Source organism: Pithys albifrons, chromosome 7, assembly GCF_047495875.1.
Source record: "Pithys albifrons albifrons isolate INPA30051 chromosome 7, PitAlb_v1, whole genome shotgun sequence".
Taxonomy (NCBI): Eukaryota; Metazoa; Chordata; class Aves; order Passeriformes; family Thamnophilidae; genus Pithys; species Pithys albifrons.
In genome coordinates, this window is record NC_092464.1 from 25,904,365 (window position 1) to 25,928,824 (window position 24,460).

The window sequence follows — 24,460 nt, forward strand, 5'->3', positions numbered from 1 at the left end:
GATAATTCCATCACACAAGGCATTTCAGAACCAAAATACAAGGTACCAGGTGAGTAGAGGTTGAATGTGTGACTAGGCTAAGATTAAAAACTTTATTTTTTATACAAAACAATAATAAATTCAAGCAGATAATGAACTGCGTCTTCTCATTTTCCACCTTTTCTTCTTCTCCTCTCAGTACAGTCTATCCATAGCTCAACATTAAACCACTCCAGATTCTGCAAAAACTATGAAGTTTCCATCTTGTATCCATGTTTTTCTAATTCAGCTCTGTATAGAAAAAGAGATAGATATACTGAAACACACAGATACAATACTGTTAGATGCTTGACATTTTAAAAATTAAATATACTGTACAAGATGCTATCATTTTGGAATATCAACATGTCATACTGCTTTTCGATTCACACCAGTAACCTTAACCTCACTTACTCTGTAGTTCCCGAACTTCAGCTTTATATCTTACATCACCAGAAATAACTTGTGAGAAAAAAATCAAGTATTTGTTTAAATCATAGTTATTGCCCTCTGCCCCACCACATGGCACAAAGCAGCATCCAGGAGCCTGCAACAACTGCAAACACATTAGAAAAACCAAAACAGTATCTTATACAGTTATTCTCAAGATTTCCTTAAACCAAACAAGCACACTATTCTGAGTGATTTAAATGCATGTGCTTCCAAAACAATTTTAAGCTTTTTCTTTGTTTTAACAATAGTGTACCCCAATATTTTTATTCATGTTTGGCTGCAATACACTTTGCAGTGAACAATTCTGAGGGAAAGGATTGCTTTGTTGCCCTTCAGTTGTGTCCAGGTCAGCAAGTCAGCAACTACAACTGTTATTGCTCCTGGCCTCTCCCCACTCTCCTACTCACCTGCCTCTGAACACAGCAGGCAGAACGCAACCTGTTTCATCTCCTAGTCTTAGCATATGTGTATCTAGATACAGAAGTTCGAATCTCTAAAAATATTTTAGGTTAGTTTACATAATTAGTAGTGGTATTTTAGAACTGGAGGACCTCAGCATATGCTTTCTAGAGATGAAATAAAACCATGCTGCAACCAGGCAACACTACAAACCAGTACAGAGTCACCAATACTACAGGCTATAATTAAGGTCAGTTACACAAGGTTTGTCTAGATCACCTGTGCTTATCAAGAATTATCCTCTCTTGAAAGTCTCTTTCATTACATATCAACATGTTTTCCAATATTACAGTTTAACTGTCTTTCAACCTTATAAGCAAGAACTATACCATAGATCTTTTATGTGGAAGATACAAGAATAATTGCTTTCACTGGAGTGTAACAAGGGAGATCAACTGAGGAGCTGTTTAAGCAGGCTGCATTACAGATAGTTTGCTTCTTGTGCAACATACTGAGGGATTAATTATAAAATCTGGCCTTCTGATGCTTCAAACAATTTACGCTATAATTATGCATCAGCAAAGGATTACTGAAACTACAAGTGACAAAGAGGATTAAGCAACTGGTTTACAGGTACCCAAATTGCTACCACTTTTTTTAAAGCATGTAATTAACAATTACTTTGCTGTTGTTGCTCATAAACAGCATGCTCATCACACAAAAGAGAACCTTAATATTATTACAGATCACTGATCTCTAGAAAATTTGTACACTTGGACAAAACCCAGCAGTGCTATTTGAAAGTACAGACAAAAAATTTTGCACACCACGTAGCCCAGAAGAGATAATCTTTGATGCCTTGCCATCAATCTTTGCAGCACAATTCAGAACTTTCACATGTACATAGGGAAGTAATTAGAAAAGGTTTTAATGGCAAATTCAGAAAGTCTCAGCTGTATCAGAGCTTGTAGTGATCTCTGCACTGTTTAAGTTGTGTAACAGAGGACGAGTCTGCCACCCCAGTATCATAAGGCATATTTCAGGGATCACAGTATAATTATTAAAGATGAAATACGGATCAGTACTTCAGAGTGCTGTAATCCCTAAGTCTGCTTCTGGAAGGCTTTAAATAGAAACACAAAAAGCAGAGCTTTCATTTATTTCCATTTCAAATCTCTATTTTTTTTAATTAAGTAGATTTCAAACTTTCAAATATTAACTAATCAGTACCATTTAAAATGTTTTACTCATCTCCTAGAACAGTAAGTTAAAATAAAATTACCTTAACTGATTGGAGAAATCATCTTCTACATTGTCATCATCCCAATTGTCTTCCCAGACATGTGCATCTTCATCTTCATCTAAACCAGTCCAATCTAAAGACAGAAAAGGTGGTCTAAATATTGTATGCTGCACTGCTTTGGTACCATGTGGTACTGCCAGATTAGCCCAGGCTCTGGGTAAGGACGAGTTCTGTTAAGTTTAACAGAGAAGTCTGGATCACATACAAGTGTTTATGAGACAGAAAGACTTAAAACATGTATCGCAGTATCTTGAATTATAATAAAAATGAAAATTGATTAAAAAAATCACTACACACTTCACATCATGGTTTGCAGGATTACACATTCCTAAGAGATATCCTGCATACAAATGGACAAACTGTAGCACTATGGCAAAAAGAAAACATTGAGTACTTGACTCCAAAGCTAAACAAAAGGTGTGCTATCCCAGCTTGTATTTATGTATTTTTTTCAGATTAAAAAAGTATGTATTAGATGCTTTTGCTAAAACACAGGCACATCCTCCATTCATTCAGATCAGATGTAGTCAGTCCACGGATAAAAGCCAAAAACTTATCCATGATGCAGAAGTAAAGGCAAACTGAGACAGGCATCCGCAAACAGCAGCTGATACCCATAACCAGCTATTTCTGGGTTCCCAAGACAGCAGAAGTTGTTTCCTTACAGAGGCCATTTGCTAACCTTACTCCTCTTTTTCCTATAATAAATAATGTGGCACATCATTCTTGACAAATTGCTCATGACCTACTTAATGCATCTTTATTAAAAAAAAAAAAAAGATAAAACTAATTAGTTCAGAAAAGTAATGAAAATAAAAGGTTCAGAATCACCATGAAAACACAGGTGGGCTTACTTGATTGTTTTTGAGTTTCTCAGTTTACCCCTACTGAAAGACACCAAGATTTTCATATGCTACCAAAAAAAGAAAAAGAAGCCCCCTAATTCTGTCACGACCTTGTGATTCTCAGTCTGCTCGTGTTTTTAAATAGAGAACACTGTTCTTCCCTTGCAGTGCAGTAAAGCCACCTGCTGCCCACCCACAGACAGCTTGGAGGACTAAGGCCTAAAGTAACATTAAACACTGATGGAGGTATGGGGGGGGGGGGGGGGGGCAGGGAAACTGGTGGGGTAAAAGATTAAAAAACAATTTTCTGTGAAAAGCTAACGTTATAAGAATTAAGCCTGGTCTTTGCATATTCTCTTCCTTTTTTTCTAACACTGACAGACAACAAAATGAATATTTGAGATTCACCAGGACACAAAAATCCATTTGTAACTGATTAACGACACACATGTAGAAGGCATTACAATTAAACTTCCCTACTCAAATAAATTATATAATGATGAAGGAGCACAGAAATCCTTCTATGAGAGCAGAAGAAAAAAAATAGGAAGGTGAAGGTAAAATGCAGCTAAAACCCCACATTATTTGGATATAGTTGTATTGCTAATTGCTCTTGTATTTTAGAACCCACTGCAATAAGCACATGTATATAAATCTATTCCTATACATCGATTTTTTTGTCAAAATAAAAAAGCTCTACCGATTATTTATCTGGATTTCAAAGATACAAAAAACAAAGCTCCAATCAGTTTAAAATTATGAAGTCAAACTTTTCTATCTACAAACACATAAGGAGCTCGGACAGAACCGCTAAGTTGAAAAAAAAGAAATCTCCCAGTACCCAGCAAAACAAACAGCAGCTTCAATCATAAAAGGTTAGTTTGGCAGACTGAGAAAACGTGCTCCAAACCACACTGAGTGAAGAGGAGTCAGAAAGGCCCTGTGATCTTCCAGCTGAAGAGGGGGAAGAGAGTGAAAGTAAAGCCTAAATTACATTCTCATGACTGTAGCTACAAGATTCTACAGTATCTATGTTGATACCACGCCCCAGAATTGCATAATACATTTATCACCCCCAGGTACATTATATGCCTGTGACTGAAAAACCACAGAGCATTATTTGGGTTTGAAAATATTAAGATCATTTGAAAGCCCATTACCATCAAGGATTACTAATATGCATCTACATTATAACCTTGTCATGGCTGGGCTCCTTAAAAATGTATTTTAACATGCTAATCACTGATTGTCCTATTTTTGCACTTGGGAAAACAATTTTTAGAATTTAGAAGTTTTTTTAATCCTCTGCCCTATCATTTTACACATTACATTTCATACTCTGAAATGCACTGCACAAAAAATTCTTAAGTGATTGATTCACACACATTTGAATCTACATATTATAGCTACACTATCCTTCAAAGTGTTCTATAAAATTGGGCACTTTTGATACATAAACTTGATTTGAATAATTGCTTTAAGCAAAGTTGGAATAAGCGCCAAGAGCCAGTGTTTTCATCCCTTATGACAGCTTTGCATTATCTAATTTCCTTTGGATAAAAACTGGGTAATAGAAGGCAAAGCTTTCTGTTGCATAGAAAGTGGTGTTTTACCTTGAAGGGACAACCGTGTGGGGTGGGTTTGAGCACAGCTGTGATGGCTCTCCCCTAAGCACGGCAGGTACCAGTCAAAGTGGTCTGAGCACTCCTTATAACATCTCACAACTATGACCTCACTTGAAGGTTCAAATGGGCCTCTCGAGAGGTTCTTTTCTCCAACGCAGAACAGTGAGAAGCTGGAGTTGCCCCTGTTAAAGTCAGGTTGCACAGTACTTTGTTTTAGTAGCACAGCCAGATTCAAGTTGAAGTCATTTCACCTTCCATACAGCAATTCAGTGCTCTGACTAATCCAAGGTTCAGAAGCTCCAGAGCATTCCCCTACTGTGAATACTTAATTGACATTAAACTTTTTTTTCCTGATTAGGAAACACATATGAAAAAGAAGAGATAGTCTTCTAAGTTTACTTCAGCTATTATTTCACTTATGTTATTAACTTGTTCTGTCAACAAGCGGAGAAATGTACCAGTACTAAGGGATTCAGAATACCTAAGGCTTTTAAGAGCACAGAAAAATTACATGTAATGAAGACATGACAGAAAAAAGCCTCTAACTTTTCATCCATCCTGTTATATATAATTTCTCACTATCCACAACTTAAGGCAATTCCCAGAGTTAAGGACACCGAGAAAAAACATGCCCTCATAGAGCTGTTTCCCCACTTATCTCTGTAAAGGGACATTGAGTTGCTTTATTGAATTGAATTTCCTCATTTAGTGTATTTGTACCTATGAATAGCAAACTAACACATAGATATCTGTGCTTTAAAAGATAAAGAGATTCCTACAGAGGAAGTAATTTCCTTCTCACACTCTTGACCACTCTACACTCAGTTTCCAGCCCTCATTCCTCTTCTCCCCTTGGGATTCTCATCTCCAGCGCCGAGATGCAGGAAGTTTTTCCCGTACTTGTTCCCATCTCCCTCGCACAGTGACACAGCACTCCCAGGGCGATGTGCCCAGCACCGTGACATCGGCACAGCGCCGGGCACGGGCATCACGACCGCGCCCGATCCTGGCCCTGACGGGGCTGCAGCCGCTTCCCGGGGCCGGGCCGGGCCCCTCGGGGCGCCAGGGGAGCCGCTCCCGTGTGGCTGGGCCGGGGTGGCAGCACAGGACCGACCGCGTCGAGGGGCCGGGCCGGCCGGCACAGCGCGCCCCGGGCCCGCCGCGTCCTGCCCGCCTCAGCCGGCCCAGGCCGCGGCCTGCGGGCGGCCCCACGCCGCCTGCCGTCCCGCCGCGTCCCGCCCCCGCCCCGTCCGGCACCTTCGGCCGGGAACTCCTCAAACTCGTCGTCCTCCTCCAGGAGCCCCAGGTCCACCGGCTGCTTCTTCTCCGACATGGCTGGGCCCGCGACGCGCCCGCCGAGCCAGACGGGTCCCGGCGCCCGCGCCGCGCATGCGCCGGGGCTGGGTCCCGGCCCGCGCCTGCGCCCTGCGCTGCCCGCCCCCGCCGGCGGCGCTGCTGGGGCCGCCCCGGGAGCGAAGGGGCTGCGAGGAGCGGTGCGGGGGGTACACACATCGATCCCGCTGCACACCGAGTCCCACGGGCCGCTGCCGAGAGCGTCTCTGCTCCTTATAGTCTTTGTTGATTTGTATTCAGGCAAAACGTGTCAACTGTCTGCTTTTTGTCCTTAAGCTATAACCCGTGGTGTTGGGATTTTTTTCCCTTCTGGCATTTAAGTAGTGTTCCAAAACGCCAGAAGAGGTTTAGGGTGGACATTAGGAGGAATTTCTTCACAGAAAGGGTGATTAGACTTTGGAGTGGAGTGCCCAGAGAGGGGGTGGATCAGCGTCCCTGGAGGTGTGTGGGGACAGTCTGGATGTGGATGAGCTGTGCTCTCCTTGGCATGGTGGTGCTCGGTCAGAGGTTGGGCTCGATTATCTCATACGTCTTTTCTGACCTAATTGGCTCCGATTCTGTGAAAACTTACATCCAATTTGCTATCTTTCAAATTCCTTGTCCATCATATCAGAGAAACAAGGAAGCAGCTTGAAAGGGAGGTTATGACTAAGATGTTACATGAGAAATAGAAATGCTGCAGGGTTTTATTATTTCAAAGTGTATTCCTTTCACTTAAATCTAGATTCTGTTGATGATTTTAACAAAGGCAAAGTTCAGTGCTTACCAGCCCAAACAAGTCTGTCTGCATGGCAGTTCTGTGGCTTCTCTCCCAGCAAGCACCTTACAGGGCTGCTGGTTTGGTGGAGGGGCTGAGACTTTTTCCCTTGCTCTGTGAGAAGCTGATTCATAAGGCAATGACTTACACATCCAGCTTATACCGTGTCCTAGATTTAACATCGGGGAAACAGTGTACAAAACACTGGTGTGGGAATTCATATATCTTTGAGTTCCAGCCCAGTGTAAGCATGTTCTGGAGTGCAGCCACAGTTAAGGCGAGGTGGGAAATGAGCTCTACTGCTGGGTGAAAGGTCTAATCAAGTGGTCACATTTCAGCTTTTTGTGGCAGAAGAACTGAGTGATTACTGTGAAAATTACAAAAACTTAATAAATCAGTAGGTGGAATCTAGTTATAATTTAGCTGGGATTTTTAGCAAACTGTGCATTTTGGAATAATAGATATATTGCTTTAAGAGATCACAAGATAAAACCATAAAGTGCATGGGGTCTGTCATATCAATAGCTTGCAAAGATCCATGATCATGCAGTTGCTAAGGCTCATATTCAAACGCTCTAATTTTTGCCTAACGTACAACTAAACTAAACTATGGAGTTTGGAGCACATGGCGGAATAGTGAGATTCTCAACTGCCCCTAGATTATCCAAGAAAAAAATGTGATTTTGAAACTCCTATGGACAAGTAGCCTCAAGTATCACTGAAGCAGGAAGCAGTTTGATCTTGTTTTAAAGACTTTCACTAAGAATCTGCCGTAGAGAAAAGATATACCAGTCCTTTCCATCCCCTTTTTCTCTTCCTTCTTCCTCAAACCAAGCTTCTGGTGAGGAAGCTCTGGGATGCAAGTAGAAAGAAGAATCTGTATTTCTTAAGGGCATAAGGCCAGCCACTGCATAGTGAAACAAGGAAAATCATGGGGTCCTGAAGCAGTATCTTACTGATGTAGAGACTGACTAGAATCAGTCTCAGATTTGAGGTGTCCTCTGCATTTCTCATCTATGGAGCTGAGTATTCCCATATCACTAGTAAGCCAAATTTAATCTTGTGCTGCCACAAAAATCTATAGTGTTAAATTCCCCTCCTTTTATTATTAATCTCAAAATTTCTGATGCTTCTTTTAAATCTGTGGTTTATGGAGTTTTGTCATTAAGTAAAGAGCTTAGCTCTTGCTTAAAGAGGAGAAAAATAAGTTTCTGGCCCAAGCATATAGAAATTAGCTTGGAAATATGAACAAAAGGTGTTTCAGATTTACTTATTTTTTAAAAAATAAATATTCTAAATTCATTGTTTTAAATCCAGTTCCACAGATTTTGGAAGCCTGGAATTTCGTTAATTTATCTAGCATTTTTAGCAGTTGAATGCATGGACCCAGACCTCACTGTAATTCCCCAAAGCCTTTAACTCTGTGCTAGGGAGGTCCCAAAGAACACAGGGATCTGCCATGCTGTGTTTCTCTCATCAAGGTCAGCCCATCCTACGTTATCTGCAGGAGCTGATCTACAGACCAGTCTCCAAGCCAGCCTACTAGACCTTGCAGGAAGAAATTCCTGGTGGGCAACACACCAGGCTTACCTTCAGATTTTGACTGTGTCCAAGTTGAATTTGATGTGGTGTCAGTGCCAAATGCGACAGCCACAAGGCTGTTTGCTGGTTATTTGGGGATCAATCTTTTTCTCTCTTCCAAAGTACATTCAGATATTTTCCCTCATGGTGAAGTAGATTTGACAAGTAAGTAACTCTGTCTGCAACATCAAATAGCCTATCAAGAAGAAACTCTCATGGCAATCGGGAGAGGGAGAGGACATACAGTATCCCAGATGTATGCTCTTAACAACCAAACTGTACAGTAAACAAAGAGAAAGAACTTATTCCTCTGCAGTTAGTTGGTAGTTGGTAGAAAACACTGGTTTTAGGGTCAGTCTTGTGACTGTGTGTCCTAGTTACAGTAACTGGGGCCAGTTTATTGCTGTGTGGGTGTAACAAAAATGGTGTATTCTACCCTCTCTATGTTGTATTGTATGGCTTAGCTTCGCGGATGAAGATTTGGGAAGGGCTCTACCCACATGGGTGTGCCCTTTGAGCCTGCACACGGGATTTTTTAGGTGAGGTACAGCGTGCACGAAACTGGCCCCACCATTGAACTCCTAAGATTCATCTGCCATGGCCAAGTGAGCTTGGATGGTGACGGTGAAGTCCTCGGGATTAGAACTTACAGCCCCCGGTATTCCCAGGAGGTCTCCCATCCAAGGTACTAACCAGGGCTGACCCTGCTGAGCTTCTGCGATCTGACGGGATCAGGCATCAGGATGGCATTTAACTGCGGTTCTTCTCTGTAATTTCTGATGAATTGTTAATAATGGACCATTTCCAGCAGCTTCCTAGAGCACACCTGACCCCTCAGGCCACAAGCTGGGTGTTAAAGAACCCTGTGAGGCACAGGAATGTTTCTGTTCTTACACAATGTCTCAGACATGATAACTCCCCTCAGGGATAGCATTAGTACCTTTCACTCAGCCTGGGGGATCATGTCTTCTAATGGGCCATAAGAAACTGGCACAATAGGCATTGCAACGACCTAGACCTTCAAAGATTCCAAAAATATCCCATGACTCACAGAGTAAATCACCCATTATGAAACTCCCCACCCTGGGAGCGGTACTGGGCATTCCCACCTGAACCTAAGCATATATAATCTTTGGGTTTTGGAACTTCTGGTACCACTTGTCTCATGCAGATGACCAGAACCTCAACAGGACTGTGACTGCTACTCTCAACAAGACCGTGACTATCATCCGTACCAACAGTTTTTCCTTTCCTTTTGATTTGTACTCGGGGACCATGTGGCACTTAACACAGAGGCTAATGAACACTGTTTATTTGTGCCCCAGGGTGCTGGATTATACACCTGGTTTCTGTGTGTTAAACCAAGTTTTTCTCTGTATCATTGTATTTATTGTGATGTTTTTAGTAAATTGTAATTCTGGCTTGTAGTGTCTCTTGAGTCTAGTTCATTTCTCCTGCTGGTTTACCTCTTAGCAGAGGCATGGTATTGAATCATATTTTCTTAAGGTTTCTTACTGGCCTTCTTAGGTAGCTTCCTAATTAGCCAGTAGGCTTCCATATCCCACACTCCACTGCCCCCAGGAACTTGTAAGGAAATTACATTTTTTCACCAAGAAAAATGTCTTTGAATTCCACAAAGCATCACAGTACGTAAAAATGTAGTGATGCAATTTATAATATTCAAGCCTTTTTGTGGACCCAGTGCCATGGAATAGTTTTAATTCTTTAAATAAAAGAGGATAAAGATTCAGCTGTCCAGCATAGATTTTCCAATGTGGAAAGATACTTGATAGTTTAGAGGAAAGTGTCAAAGGACAAGTATGATTTGATAGTTTCTGGGTGGGCCATAAAGAATAAGCGTTGCCTTTCAGCATCTACCCTATGCAGTAAGAGTGGGGGATGACCTTGGATACCAATAAAGAGCATACTGCCACTGATTTTTCTTTTATCTTTCCCCTATGGCAATTCCAAGAATAGCGGCAACCTTTACAATCACCAAGCCTGTATCTCACATGAACAGAAAACACACAGAGCAAGGAATAGTCTTGATCAAATTAGGGAAGGCACTTCCTACATTCCCAAAACTGCAAAAGAGATCTGCTTTCTTGGGGTTGCAGCCCCTGCACAGCACATCAGCTACATGCTGAATAGTTTGGTTTTCCAGGATCAACAGCCCGACATTATTTGGTGCTTCGGCAGAAAGATCTACATGCCTCTATTCCATGGAAATTAAAGGAAAAAATTCCTATAGGTTTCAGTGGTTTGGGATATTACTGTCTCTATTAAAACCTTAACTTCAATATACCCTTAACTGGTAGCATGTTTGAAATAATTGAACAAGACAATCCTGAGTAACTCATCAGTACATCTATTATTCTTTCCAGGGCTACACGGCAGCTATTTACTCAACATGATTTGTTTTAATTTTTTTATTCAGCATGTTTTATGCATTAGTATCAGAAAAGCCTGTCTTTCTCTTGGCAAATGTTACTGCAAGTTGTCTAGCAGGAAGGTGGATTATGTAGATTTATTTATTCAGAGTGTAATTTGCATAAATGGAAAATGGAAATTGAGCAAGTTTTTTTCTGAATTAGAGCTTTTTTTTCCCTTCAAGGTGAAACAAAAAAGGTGTGTAGTACAGTTGTTCAAATTTCCAGATTTTTTTTTTAGGGGGACCATTTGTCATTTTGATGGCTGGGCCCATTTTCTTTGACTTGGATGCTTTAACGTCTGAAAGCATATTCTGAGGATAAGATTAAAAAGAGGAAATAGAACAAATTGGAAATTAATTTGCTTATAAACAGTTAAAGGTGCCCTGTTGAAAAAAATCTCAGAGCCATGTTAAGTATTTTAGATACACTGTGTAAACTGCTGGTTTCAGAGGTCTGCATGGTTCCAGGCTACCAAACAGTGCCTGTTCAGAGAAATCCTGTGCTGCAGAGAAAATTGGCACTGTATGTATTTGATCCAGCTGGCCTCATCAATACTACATAAAATCCGTGTGCACAGACCTACATCTGTTCACCCACCAGCTCAGGCACTTATGTCTCAGACCAGTAGTGCCTACAAAGCTTATCTGGATGGGACAGGGACTGTCTTATGGTCCAGGCTGTTAGATATCCAGGAATGCACCTAATTCCTGAAAAAAAAAAACCCACAGGAAAGGTTATTACCATTGTTACCATTCAGAATGTGTGAATTAATGTGCAGAACAAAGTATCCTGTGCCATGCAGCATATTGGGCAGGCCGAGAGCTGATTAATGCATCCTGAGAATCCCATCAGAGATAGTGTTCTGTGTCTCAGTGCTGCATTTCATGCTGGAGTTTTTTGGATTAAATTGAAGAAAAAAAAAGCATATCCTACATTTGGTGCATCTGGAGGTTAGGAACAGATTGCCCTGTTTCTTTCAATAGCTCTGTGCCGCTCTGGATCGATGGCATTATTCCTGAGGTCAGTGCCTGTGCTACTATTTATTTATTCATGTCTGCAAAGGTTCTCTTGTTCTCTCTGGCTGCTCCATCATTCACCAGAACCTCCTGGTAGCCCACCCTGCTCCCACAGCCCATCCCTTCTCACAGTTGATCGTCACTGAGGTCAGGGTGCAATTAGGTGGCTGCAGATCATAAGGAATATTAATCACAAGGAACACTCAGATGTTGCTTTACAGATTTCCTTATGTGAAATACACTGTGGCAAGCTATCAGGTTACCAATGACTGAAATAGAAACAGTTCTCTCTTTATCCTTGACAGTCAAAAGATTTTCACTTGATCTAAAGGCAGCTGGGCAGTATTGCTACAAAGCTCTAGCTGTGTGTCATTGTAACAGGGGAAATAATGTTTGTTCACTTCTGCTCTCTTCCTCTGTCTAATTGTTCTATTGTCTTTCTGTTTTCTGTCCACATTTGAGCTGACAAAATATCTCCTTGGGTTTAGCTCTCTAGCCAAAACTTAACGAGCTCCTAATCAAGAACTAACACCAGCAGACTATTTCCTGCCTTTGTTTACCATTCCTGGTATCATCTTTCTTCTCCTCTCAGTCCATCATTGCAGATTTTCAGCATTATTTTCCTTTGACTCTTCCTCTGTATAGGGTTCAGGAAGTTTCCTAAATACTGTTCCCCTTTCATATTCTGGCCTCCTAGCTCTACATTCTGGAAGAGTACCAGATGCATCCAGAACCAAATTTTACAAAGACAAGTAATCGTGGGATAACTGTACATTTCATGTACCTGCATCAGCAGAATGTTTATTGTTGAACCCTGATGCAAATTGTATAGATGTTTTGAACATATAAGGGGTAATCACAATGTAGTTTGGCACTAGGTACTGGTCACCATGACTTGCATTTCCATGCAAGTATGAGAACTGTCAGGGTACAATTCAGTTGCCTTAACGAAGGTTTCTAAGGTCACTTGAGATGCCCTAAAACACAGGGCTGCCTGATGTAATCTGGGAAACCCTAGCCCTTCCCAACTTCAGCTAGAGATAGGGCAAAGTAACGCAGTATCTAAAATGGTATCAACTACCTATGTTTAAGTGACTGAATTGCACTCCTACCAAATGTTGGAATAATTGTGTTTTGTGCTTAAATTATTTTTCATGTTACTCCACAACTGCCTTCATATATTTTGCCATGTCTACCCTGAGAATAAAACACTATGGTAACTTCCCTGTGAGCTTCTCACTGGACAGGTTAGCATGACTCTTTAGGAATCAGGTGCACAGAGCAGGCCTTTTTTTCCATCTCAAACATGCTTCTGCCTTTACATATCTAGATAGTGGCTAAGGTGAGGTCAGGATGAAGCTCAACCCAGATAAAAAATGTTGTAGCCTGGAAAGAATAATTAAGCATTATTTCTGATGTTCTGATAGGTAAGCAGGGCTACTCATTAGCAATCCTAGCAAGATGTAGGACTTACTGATGCCTTGACTATTTCAAGAGCAGGAGTCAGGCCACCGAACTTGAGGCCACCCTCACCATAGGGAGGTTACTGAGACAGTCCCTCTGTCCTCTCAGTTCAGAAAAGAGATAAAATAGGCTTTTCAAGGTCTTGGAGATTCAGACCACCTGGCAGAAGTATCAGCCCTGAAATGTAATTTGAAGGGACCTGTCTCATCTCCGATTATATTACAGGGACTTGCCCCATAATTATGGATGGAAATAATCTCTTACAAGTCTGTGTAACAGCATCACCCTTGTTGGCCACATTTCTCTGGCAAAGTTCCTCCAGGGCTGTTTTAGACCTAAATGTATCTGTTTAGCTTGCTTAACAGCTCAGCAATCTCCCCGGGATCTTCTCCAATGTGTCTGGTAGGAGCTGGCAGTAGAAGTTGGGTGCCATTCAGAGCTTGCAGCTGGTGTTGATTTTTTTCTTGCTGGCAGGCAGAACCTCTTCATTGCCCTTCCACCCATTTGGGGCCTGCTTGTCACCAGCCCTGGCTCTTGTTCAGCTATTCTGCAGTGTCACAGGCAACACAGCCACAACTCAGGGAAATTAACTTAATTTAATTTATTGTCAATTAATACAACCTTTTAATTAGTGATTTGTGTATTTAGGGTGAAAAAAGAAAATATATACTATTGAACACTCAGGGAAACACTTTTTCTTACCTTTCTTCAGGCTCTACTTACTCAAACACTTCTCCCTCCTTTCTCACCTCAGCTCCCTTTGTTTTCATTGCAGTTCACTTTTTGCCCTCCACTGCTCCTTGATTCTTACTGCTCTTGTTCCCCAGCATGGTTCACCCATGGCCTGTGAAGAAGTGTTGGCAGCTGGTTTACTTCCTAAGCTTGTGTACACAACTCATTGCAAACATGTGAGGAAAACGAGATGGATGTATTTGGTCACATAGATTCATACAGTAAATGAAATGTATCTAAAGCATGTTTTATTGCTGAAGCCATGGATGTAGCTCCCAGGAGGTACTACACAGGTGCCAGCAGTGCAGGGTCAGCTTGATGCATGAGCAGGACCACCATGCTGGCCACCACAGCTCCCGCACTGCCAGCTGCTGCATGGACAGAGAGGCAGCAAGGTCACCTTGGCTGGAAAAGCAGAGTGGCACCCATGGCATGACCCAAAACATTACTCTTTACATGCAGAAACGCACAGAGCTCCAAGGCTCCTCCTCATCCATCCTTGAAAGCAGAGGATACCTTCTTCCTCAGAGCTCCTCTTAACCTGTCACATCTTCTTCAGCAAGCATAGAGGTTTTGATGAATCATCCAGTGATTTTCCACAGAAATGAATGACGAATGCTGTGCCATTAGCAGAAATGTCAATTAATTTTTTCTAAACAAGGATACTCTTGAGAGCTTAATTAGTCTGGTTTTTTTATCCTAGATTACCAGGTGAAGTTGATGCAGTATGTCAAATCAGAGCCACAAGGAACAATTCAGGCAAGTCCTGATCATAATTCGGCTCATCTAACTCATGAGTGCAGCAGCCTAGGGAAGACTTAGCTGTTGTATGTACAACTATGAAAAACTGGTAGTCCTTTCTGTATCTGTTAGTAATCTATTCTGAATGGTAAAGAAAACCCCAGAAAACAAATTCTTAACTGTTCCTACCTTGCTTTCCAAAGCACATAACTCTTTTGTAACTTTAATTCTTAGCCCTATAGCAAATGCAGTAGCACCAGTGACAGCCGAAATTGTTACAATAACAGCACAGATTAAATGCTAACCATATGCCAAACCAACCTACAAACCCAATGGTTTTACAGAGTATATCTATGTAATCTTTTTGTCTACATTGTATACATATACATAAGTTACTATGTTTATTTGTACAGTACTTAATGTGCAGGTAAATGATACAATTAGGCAGAGTCATGTGATAGTACAGTGGTGCTAATTATTATTCTAACATACGAAGTAAATTAAAAGTGGGTCACCTACAGCAGTATATTATAGCAAAAAAGTTAGATTTGAGTACATTGTTATTGATGTTGGCTGAGAAAGAAAGTAAAAGATCTAAACTGATTGTCATGTGAAGGAGTGCATCAGGAAATAGCTTCCTCAGTTTTACTGTTTCTGGCCTGGATCTTTTGTAATACACAATAGGGGAGTCTTTTCTCTGATTTGCTTTTAAGCCTTTAGCACAATCAAAAGCTGGAGGTATTGAAAAGAAAATCTGCAAATAGCAGGAAAATGTCTTGTGGTGACATTCTAGTTCAGGCACTGGGCCTGATTTTGAAAAATCCCAAACACCCAGAGATGCCAATGCTAAGCAGTTCTGCAGGTCAGATCTTTGAGGTCTGGAAGGTAGTTTTATAATCTTGTTTTCGTGTTCTTGCAAATCTAGATGGTAATTTTTTTTCCTATGTAGTAGCACAGATTTTATTAAAACCATTCAGAACAGATATCTATGTTTTAAGTCAACAGTTTTGTGCTTACTGCTAAGATACATAACTTTGGTCAGCACGGAACATCTTCCCATCTTTCAGGAAACTGTTAATATATTTAAAGTTAAGACAACAGTAATTATTTAAAAAACTAAGTCTCTGAAATGCTGTGAGCTTTAGATTCTCCTTATTGCATCATTCTGCCTATGGCACAATCTTCACAGAAGTTCCTGCACATTAATGGCAAGTGATTTGTAGGCCATATAAAAAGTCAGTGTCTCAAAAAAAAAAAAAAAAAGGATTTTTGTTTTCGTGTTTCATTGCTTTGTCATCTGTAGGGAAAAGTCAATTTTTGCCACTGTGCTTTCACTCAAGTGGTTTGAGGTGGCTGCAGTCTGAAGTATAACCAAAACAAAACAATAAGATTTGAAATTGTATGTTCAGTGTTTATGAAGGCTGTATATAGCCACAAAGAAAAATAAATTTAAACAATCACATGCAGATCTGAGAGAAGCAACTGAAGCAATGGCTTCTCAATTCCCAAAAATGTGACTAAATTTAGAATTTGATTTCCCAACCAGTTATCACACACATGGTTTATTGTCACAGTGTAAATGAATACATCCAAATGCCCAGCTCTTCAGCTGTAGGAGTTTAAGCCCAAAGCTAAAAAGAGAATTGAAAAAATAGATGTGCTTTTTAACGATGAAGGAAAAAGAAAGAAGTTGACAGATATCCCCTATGCTGTCAGATATTCAGAATTCCTAAGTGATACAAGACTATTTAGAAACATCCTGTCTTTTCATACTGTTAATGACCCTAGGGGTCTCCAAATATTCACCAAGGACTCATGACAGCTGTCTTTTGGGTATAACGGAAAACCATCTCCTCTTAAAAACACAAAGCAGCTAGCAACTGGTCTTTACTTCTGCATGCAGCCAAACCTTGTGGAGTCCAAATTCTTTGAGGTATTACAGCGTGGATTTCAGCCATCTTGTGTTCACGGAACAACTCCACAGTCCTGACAATCCTTTAGCAGTGCTGGTTTTACACCTGTTCTTAAGGTGATTACATCTTCTCTGTGTTTTCAATGACTTTCAGAAATGCCCCTATAATATAGTAATTTTTCTCCATCATAAAATGCTGATTTGATTTACAGGTTCATATGGCCTGCCTTAATTATTTTAAACAAAACAAAAATCCAATCTATTTGAGGCATATGTAAGAACAAGCAAAAACAATGAATACAGATTTGCTAAAACAGTGTGGTTGGTCATCTTCATGATAAAATTTAATCACCTTTTAAATATTTATTTATATCTTATTTATATATTTATCAATGCATATTTTTGTGCATGATTATTATATTATATTATATAAATTATATAAATTATATATTATATTATATTATATTATATTATATTATATTATATTATATTATATTCATGATGGAGATGTTCTTTTGCAGATTTGCATAAACTTATTGAACAAGCACATCTTGAAACACTTATTGCATGGAAAACTTGAATTGTACATTTTAAATTATTATTTTCATATTATAAAGTATAATATACTTTTATGGATAGTACAAATTTATATTAAAGCTTCACTGAATGGGACAATTTTTAAGTAGCGTTTACTTAATGTTAATCTATTCATTTGGGTGTAAATGAAGAATTTAATGGTGAAATGATGTAACTAGAATATAGTCTCAAGTGGTGTGTTAGGTTTATCAATCAGTGAAAATTGTGCACTTGAGTGTAAGAGCACATGTTTATCTGTATGATTCTTGCTACCTCAGTTAATGGAAACTCTTTTTCCACCCTATTATCAATACTTGAAAAAAAGCTCCAACCACATCTATTAACTACTGTCTTAATAGGTGCTTTACCAACTCCCATATAAATTGCACATATTTCACTAAAAAGCAATTTCACTAATATAAGGGTCAGTTCTATGGTTCAGTGGGGATGTTCACTCTGGAGGTGTTAGGGCACAACTGGGTGGATGGATAGAGATGGATAGAGCTGTAAGCTTGGTCTTCAGTCCACCAATACACTGTAAAAGGTTGGAGGTTCAACCTGATTAAGACTCTCAATCCTCATTGATTTTAACAAAAGCATGGTATGCTCATGATGAAAACTAGTTAGACATGACCACTTCCACGGGGAAATCTAAATCAAACTACTAATATGTGTTTTTAAATTTCCTATTAAAAAACACTAAAAACCTTCAGACTTGGGACAGCAGAATGATATACCACTACTGACATGTCCTAAACAACTCTGAAATGAAAAACTCTTGCTTTCAAAGCAGCTTCTCCAAATTTTTCATTCATATTATCACATTTCCTTTCTCCCATAGATATTTGATTTGAAAGAAAAATAAATATAGATTTTCTGTGCAGCTTGGCTCAGTCTCCTGAGGTTATGGACAATCCAGCTGTGCTTTTCTATGCCTTAAACCTACGTACTTCTGTTTCACAAACCCAATCTACAAAACACATTTCTGAGCATGCTCCAACCTAATTTTGCTGATGGAAGGTTCTTCCACTTTCCAGTCCTTCTGCTTTCCATGCTTGCCTTGTCCTTCATGTGCCCTTTCTGGTTCTCTCCTGTTGATTTTCATGCTCTGCCTTTCTTAGCCAATTGTCATTGTGAATCAACAGTAGAAGAAAAATTGAAACATCTACGAAACAGGAGGAAAAAGTGGGATATGAGATGCTCAGCAGTGTCTAATCTACTGTTACATAAAACTTTTTAAAGGCTTCTCTAATCCTTACAGGCATTTTGGAGCTTCAAATCCATAGGGTTTCAACTCTGCTGAGGGATTACCCACATTCAACAGATAGTCCTTTTTTTTGTGATCAAGTTGTTTAATCAGTTCTGTCAGATGTGAAGATACAAGTCAAGGACAATTATTCTGGATACCACTTCATTTTAGGGATGTTCTTTCTCAGGGTTAATTTGACTCCCTGTTCTTCAGAGAAACTCGTTAGCATCACATAGAATAGAGCTTTGCAGTATTGAAGGGGTCCACTGAACAACATGAATATCTTTTTGGTTACTGTAATTTTTTCTTGTAGATTTGTCCCTATGTTCTCCATTCATGATCTGTAGGCAAATCAGTGGAGCTTCAAGAATGAACATAATAAGGATCTATACTCAGTTGTATGCAGAAGTAGTAAATCACCATCCCTGGAGATTTTTAAACGCAGATTGGACGTGGCGCTGAGTGCCATGATCTAGTAAATGGACTAGAGTTGGACCAAGGGTTGGACTCGATGATCTCGGAGGTCTTTTCCAACCCAATCAATTCTATGATTCTATGATTCTATACTGGAAGCATTTGCATTACAAGGGAGTAAATAGCTTTTATTTTAGTCTTAAGGCACAGTTTTATGGGACCATACATTATGTAGGAAGGTACAGCTGAAACTGGTACTATATTTATCAAGACTTACATAGTTTAGTGCTTGTGGCAAAACAATTCACAGTCAGGAAAAAAGACCCCCCCATCACAAACATCAGAGCAGAGCCTATAGATCTGCAAACTAACCCAAGCCGGCTCAGTGCCATGCTAAAAAACCTGGTTTGTATACAGGAAATTAAGGCTTGAAGTTACAAAAAGGGGTAAAACAAAGATCAGTGCTTTACCGTATTTGAAAATATATTGTTTTCATTGTCAAGACTTAAAAAATTATACTACAGTGGGCAGACAGGGCAAAGCCATAACTGAAAGCTATCACAAACCGGTTGTGCAATGAAGAACTTCTTTTTGCAGTGGGGTATTTCTTCCCTGAAAGAAGATCATTGCTATAAAGAGGAGGTATTTATCAATTTTCAAAGGTCTTGGCCCATGAAAGCTAATGTTAGATTTGGAATTTCTCTTTTGTTGCCAAGGTGACAAACACTTATAAATATACCACATCTTCTAATGTGCTTTTAACTTAGTATTTTTATGGCTTTTAAATCAGATACCATTAGCAAATATATTAGGTAATTTCGCTGAAAGACCATTTTCTACTAACACTTTTTGTTACATTTCCCCAGGTACTTCAGTAAATGTCTGTTGTGACATTGCAGTCCTGGCAGGCTTCTAGCATATAAGGATACATACAGTACATCTGGTAAGAATTAACATATTACCTTAGGGCTTTCTATTTTTTTGTATTGATAATTACAAATTGTATAAAAGGAGACAGATACTAAGAATTGGACCCTACAGTCCACTGACTTCAGAGGCTACTCTGTGAAGGTAATGACTCTGGGACTGGCCAGAGGCCGTACTGTGTGTTATTTTTGGCTCCCATCTCCCCTTTTTATAGCCCAGTAACAAAGCTGAAAGCACAGGGGAGACCATAACAGCTCCATAGCTGGGCACTTCCCTTTGAAAAGGAGAAGCAAGCAAATCAACAAAACCTGTCTGGGTGTTTTCTTCTCTTTTGTAGATTTGAAGGCCAGAGGAGACCTTTGCCATCACCTGGTGTGATGCCCTGAAGGACACCAAGCCAGAAGCTTTCCTGCCAGAAAACTTGCTGGCAGCCTCACTAGCAGCATCTTGGACAGAGTATGGTTTGAAGGACGGTGGCTTGGAAACTGGTGCTGGTAGACCAGGTAGCAATGTGTGCAGGAGGCAGCTGCACCTGCCCCCCTAACCCTTGGGAGGATCTTGGGGGCCATGGAAAAGTGACCACTCTGTGGGCAGGTGCAGCAGGTGCTACAGGTACCCGTGGTGGAGCCATGAGAGAGCTGGACAGGACTGGGTCTGCTCCACAAGCAAAGGCAGTCATGGTCCATCTGACTGTGGAAGCTGTGCTTTCCCTGCTATACCGAAACTACATCTGGAGGCAGAGGCTGGGCTGGGCTCTCCTCCCAGGACCTCCACTTTTGCCAGGAGTCCCACCCTGCACTGAAGGCCATCCTGGTTGGGAATGCAACCCTGTGAGCAGGCGGAGCTGAAGAGGTGGGGTGCTGACAGAAAGGAGCAATCATTTCAAAGCACAGTTTTTAAAAAATTTTGACAAAGCTTGCCATCACTGAGGATTAAGCACATTTCATAAACCAGTGAGTTAGCTTCCTGCAATAGCAGTGTGTTAGATTGGGTGGAAAGCTCCAATGCAGAAGCATCCAGGAAACATCTTTCATGCCTGCATATTAAATTTAATCTGCCACCCCTGTCTTTTAAGACTCAGCATTCATCTTCTGAAAAAAAAATATGTAGAACTGAAGAAAAAGAGGGGGGGTGAAACACCAGTCTGCTATAACAGTTTGCTTGGCAAAGAGGGGGAGTGTTCAGGAGGAATGAATTGTGTACAAGTTACAAAGAGCCACCCCACAGTAGAGACACTGGGCCTGTATATGTCACTCTCGCCTCTAGCCTAGCACTGTCCCATTGGCCTCTTCATTCAGCACAGCAATCTGTCATGAAGAATTTAAGTTTCATATTTTTTGTCTGTCAGTTGTGAAAAAGCCTGTCAGCTGAAGCTTACGCTACCATTTGCTAAAAGGCTTATAGCCCATGCTGACAATACACTCTTATATTTGTGCTTCCAGGCTCCAGGTAATCCCCTCACTTTCCTCCTCAGCTGTCCAGTTATGATGAGGCTTAAATTGCATATTTTGGGGTTTTTAAATCCAGATTTTGCTGATAAATGCTATCAGCAGGAATGAAATTAAATACAGCACAGTTTAGCTCGTATTACCAGCATTTTGTGAGTGCTATAGAGACAGTATTCATATTAAATGGGTTAATGTCTATAATGTCTATAGTCTCAGGAACTAAATGTAGGAATGCTAATTATCAGCTTTTATCTACTTTGTCTCTTTGCTATCCCTGAAACCCCACCCATCCTTCAAACAGGGTATTTCCCTGTTTGTTTCTTTAATTTGATTTGCAAAGGGAAATAAGATAACCAGCTCATTACAAATCCACAGCTGATTGTTTTACGCTCCAAGATACCACCAAATTACTCATATGATGCCACAGAAGGAATAAAGTGTCTAAATCCCCAAAGCACACTTTCTAACCCCAACACTTCTCCTGTAAGACTGTTGAGAAAATTACCAAAATAAAAGAGCTATAGTAAAAAACTGTTTACCAACCCATTTCAATCTGATATGTGCTTATGAGGGTAAGGAAGGATACAAGTAGTTGATCCTCACACTTGTAACTTTAGGACTGCACAACTTTGATTTTCACACCTAAAGAACAGCACAGCAAAAAATAAAATTGCTTCAAAAACTTAATCTCATCTGAGAATTGTTGGGGGAGACAGCACAGTAATCCAAGTTAAGCATTTGCTATCTTGTCTCTAAGAAATTGATTTTCCAACTACAATTCAACCACAAAGAAATCACATCTTTATTTCATTAAAGTGTCTTAAATTGCCTAATTGATTATGACTCAATTACATTTTCTGAAGAAATATGAGATTGTGTCCATATGAAACAATTTTACCTTTTCCTCCTTAGGGTGAAACATAACTTTTCCCCACAGTTCTATAATATTCTAAGATAATATAGTAGTGCCAGAGGGATTTCTGTTTTGTCGATTTCTGTTTTGTTGTCATTTGGAAACTACCTTCAGAACAATGTTTTTCAACCTATACTCTGAGACAGTCTGGAAGGAGCAGAGAGAGGAACTATGGTAGGTAAGTCTGCATAAAGTCCTGTGAAAAGCAGCCTTATTGTTAACAGGTTTCAGCCTGATCCACTTTTCCCTGGAAAGGGTTTTCAGGTTTCCACATTAAGAAAAAAAACTGAGAGTTACTGACTTGGAATATCTTTTCCATGGGACGTAAGTTGGGAAGTTGCTTTCCCTCAACTGGCTTCTGTTCAGAAAATGAAAGAAGCTACAAGGCAGTGTATAAAATGACGCCCCTGTGGGAATGTTTCTACATGTGCTTCAAACAGTATTCCTGTGATTAAAACAACTTGTGTGTGCAGATTTGAGCCCGTAAACACCCTCTGGCTTAGAAATTAACATCATAATGCTACTGAAAAAGCTTGTAATACATGACTGCCATGAATTCCTAGCTGTTGGAATCCAGCTGTCTTCTACTACAGCCAGATGTAGCAAAGAATTCTTCTCCCAATGGAGAAGAATTTTCCCACCTCTAAAATATTTTTTACCCCTACTGTATTCTTTGGCTGCTTTCCCCCAGTAGGTAAAGAGCAACTGAGAGAAATGAAGCTGAAAGTGAGTGTTGTATTGCAGTATGCATTTTTACTTTATTAATTTACATATATTAAGATTTGATTAGGATCATACAAGTAAATAGCAATAGCTGACATAAAAATATGCTAGTATTATTAACATCATCAAAAATTATTAAACATCCAATAGACCTATTTTTTCCATAATGATGGTGAAATATTGCCAAGACAACTGCAATTGTCTGTTCAATCCCTGGTTCAAAGCAGCAAGTACATCCTGGCCCAGAATATTCCCACACAATGACTTCCAGAAAAGATGTGTGGGAATTAAGATAAATAGTAATCACTCTGAAAAATGGGGGTAAAGGAAGCAGCAAATGCTGGGGTAGTGTATAAATGGACTCTTGGTGTATGCAGTGTTGGAGGTCTTTGAGAAACTAATTAGTAAGCTGAAGGATAGTGATTTGTGTTAGCAATTTTTTTGTCCAAAAGATTGAAATATCTGAGGAGCAGAGGTTTTGTCCTCCCATGTGTTACCACATGCAGTATTTTGGATCTCACTATATTCTTACTGCTTACAAACAAGAATTCCCTGAGCATTGTATATGTGTTGACTATCTCACCTTTTTTTAAAAATGGAAAAGACAAATATGTTTTGTTTCAGGAAATTACTCCAGAAGTTGTAGCAAGTGATTTGATTCCCAAAGCAATACGGAGTTTTAATGTATGAATTGCACTGTCTTGGGGTTAAAATTCAGAAAACAGTTTCATCTGACTGAAAAGCAGATTTGCTCATGAATTAATGGGAATTTCCCAGCTATGCTAAGTGTCCTCTGTTTTCCTGCCTCCTGGTTCTTTTGTCTGAGGAGTTGCTCATTAGGAGCAGGTTCACAAAGAACAACAAATGGAGGAGACATATCAACATTTTGTTTTACCTGCAGTTTGGGAACAGCTTTGATTAAATCCAGATTAGTGTTCTCCACAGGCACATACAAATTAATATGAGAGTGCTCAATATATTTGTAGATGAAGAAAGGAGAGAAAATTGCTGTGATAGAATATGTTCTCTTTGGAGGTTAGAAATACTGGCCTTTCTTACTGCTTTAGATAGGGCAGTTCCCTCCTCCAACTGGTGGCTTTTAGAACTCATATTCCTAGATACTGATCAGCTACTTTTAACTGCTTTAATTTTTCTGAGCAGCTAAGGCCCTGCCCTCTGTAAAGACCCTCAGCACCTAACTCAGAGTAAGAAACTCATGCAGGCGCTGGAGGTTTAACCACCAGGCAAGGCAAATACTTGCCTCACAACTCGCTATTAGATAGCAGCCAAACCTTTCTTCCCTTTTCTGTTATTCCTATTGCAATTATTTCTTCTTCCTGTCCTCCAATTTCTTTGACATGGTTGGTTTAATTATTAGTTTTTCTACATTTTGCTACTTAAAGTTTGCAACTGGGTTTGACATGACACACAGGCAGACACCTGGAAAAATCACTTCAGTCAGGTGCAGAGCTCAAGTTAGCTATAGGAGATCTCATTGCTGGTCAACATCATAATCCACTGGCACAGGCAAAGCAGCCACTGACATGAAAGACCCGGCACCCATCTCCTTAAAGGCAAT

At 40.0% G+C, this 24,460-nt stretch overlaps 1 protein-coding gene across 1 annotated transcript; it reads right to left on the reverse strand.

Moving 5' to 3' along the window:
- Positions 1 to 54: 54 nt before the first annotated feature.
- On the reverse strand, positions 55 to 6,049 carry SEM1 (SEM1 26S proteasome subunit). Its single transcript, XM_071560759.1, has 3 exons — positions 5,901 to 6,049; positions 2,153 to 2,246; positions 55 to 270 (listed from the first exon to the last, which is right to left on the reverse strand). Exons 1-3 carry the CDS (start codon positions 5,974 to 5,976, stop codon positions 228 to 230), a joined length of 213 nt encoding a protein of 70 aa, XP_071416860.1. The 5' UTR covers positions 5,977 to 6,049; the 3' UTR covers positions 55 to 227.
- Positions 6,050 to 24,460: the final 18,411 nt, after the last annotated feature.

Excerpts from the sequence above, each read along its gene's own strand:
- SEM1 (XM_071560759.1), bottom strand. The coding sequence starts at position 5,976 with ATGTCGGAGAAGAAGCAGCCGGTGGACCTGGGGCTCCTGGAGGAGGAC. Across the intron at positions 2,247-5,900 it reads TGAGGAGTTCCCGGCCGAAG|ATTGGACTGGTTTAGATGAA; the intron begins GTGCCGGACGGG and ends TTCTGTCTTTAG. Across the intron at positions 271-2,152 it reads GATTTCTCCAATCAGTTAAG|AGCTGAATTAGAAAAACATG; the intron begins GTAATTTTATTT and ends TTTTCTATACAG.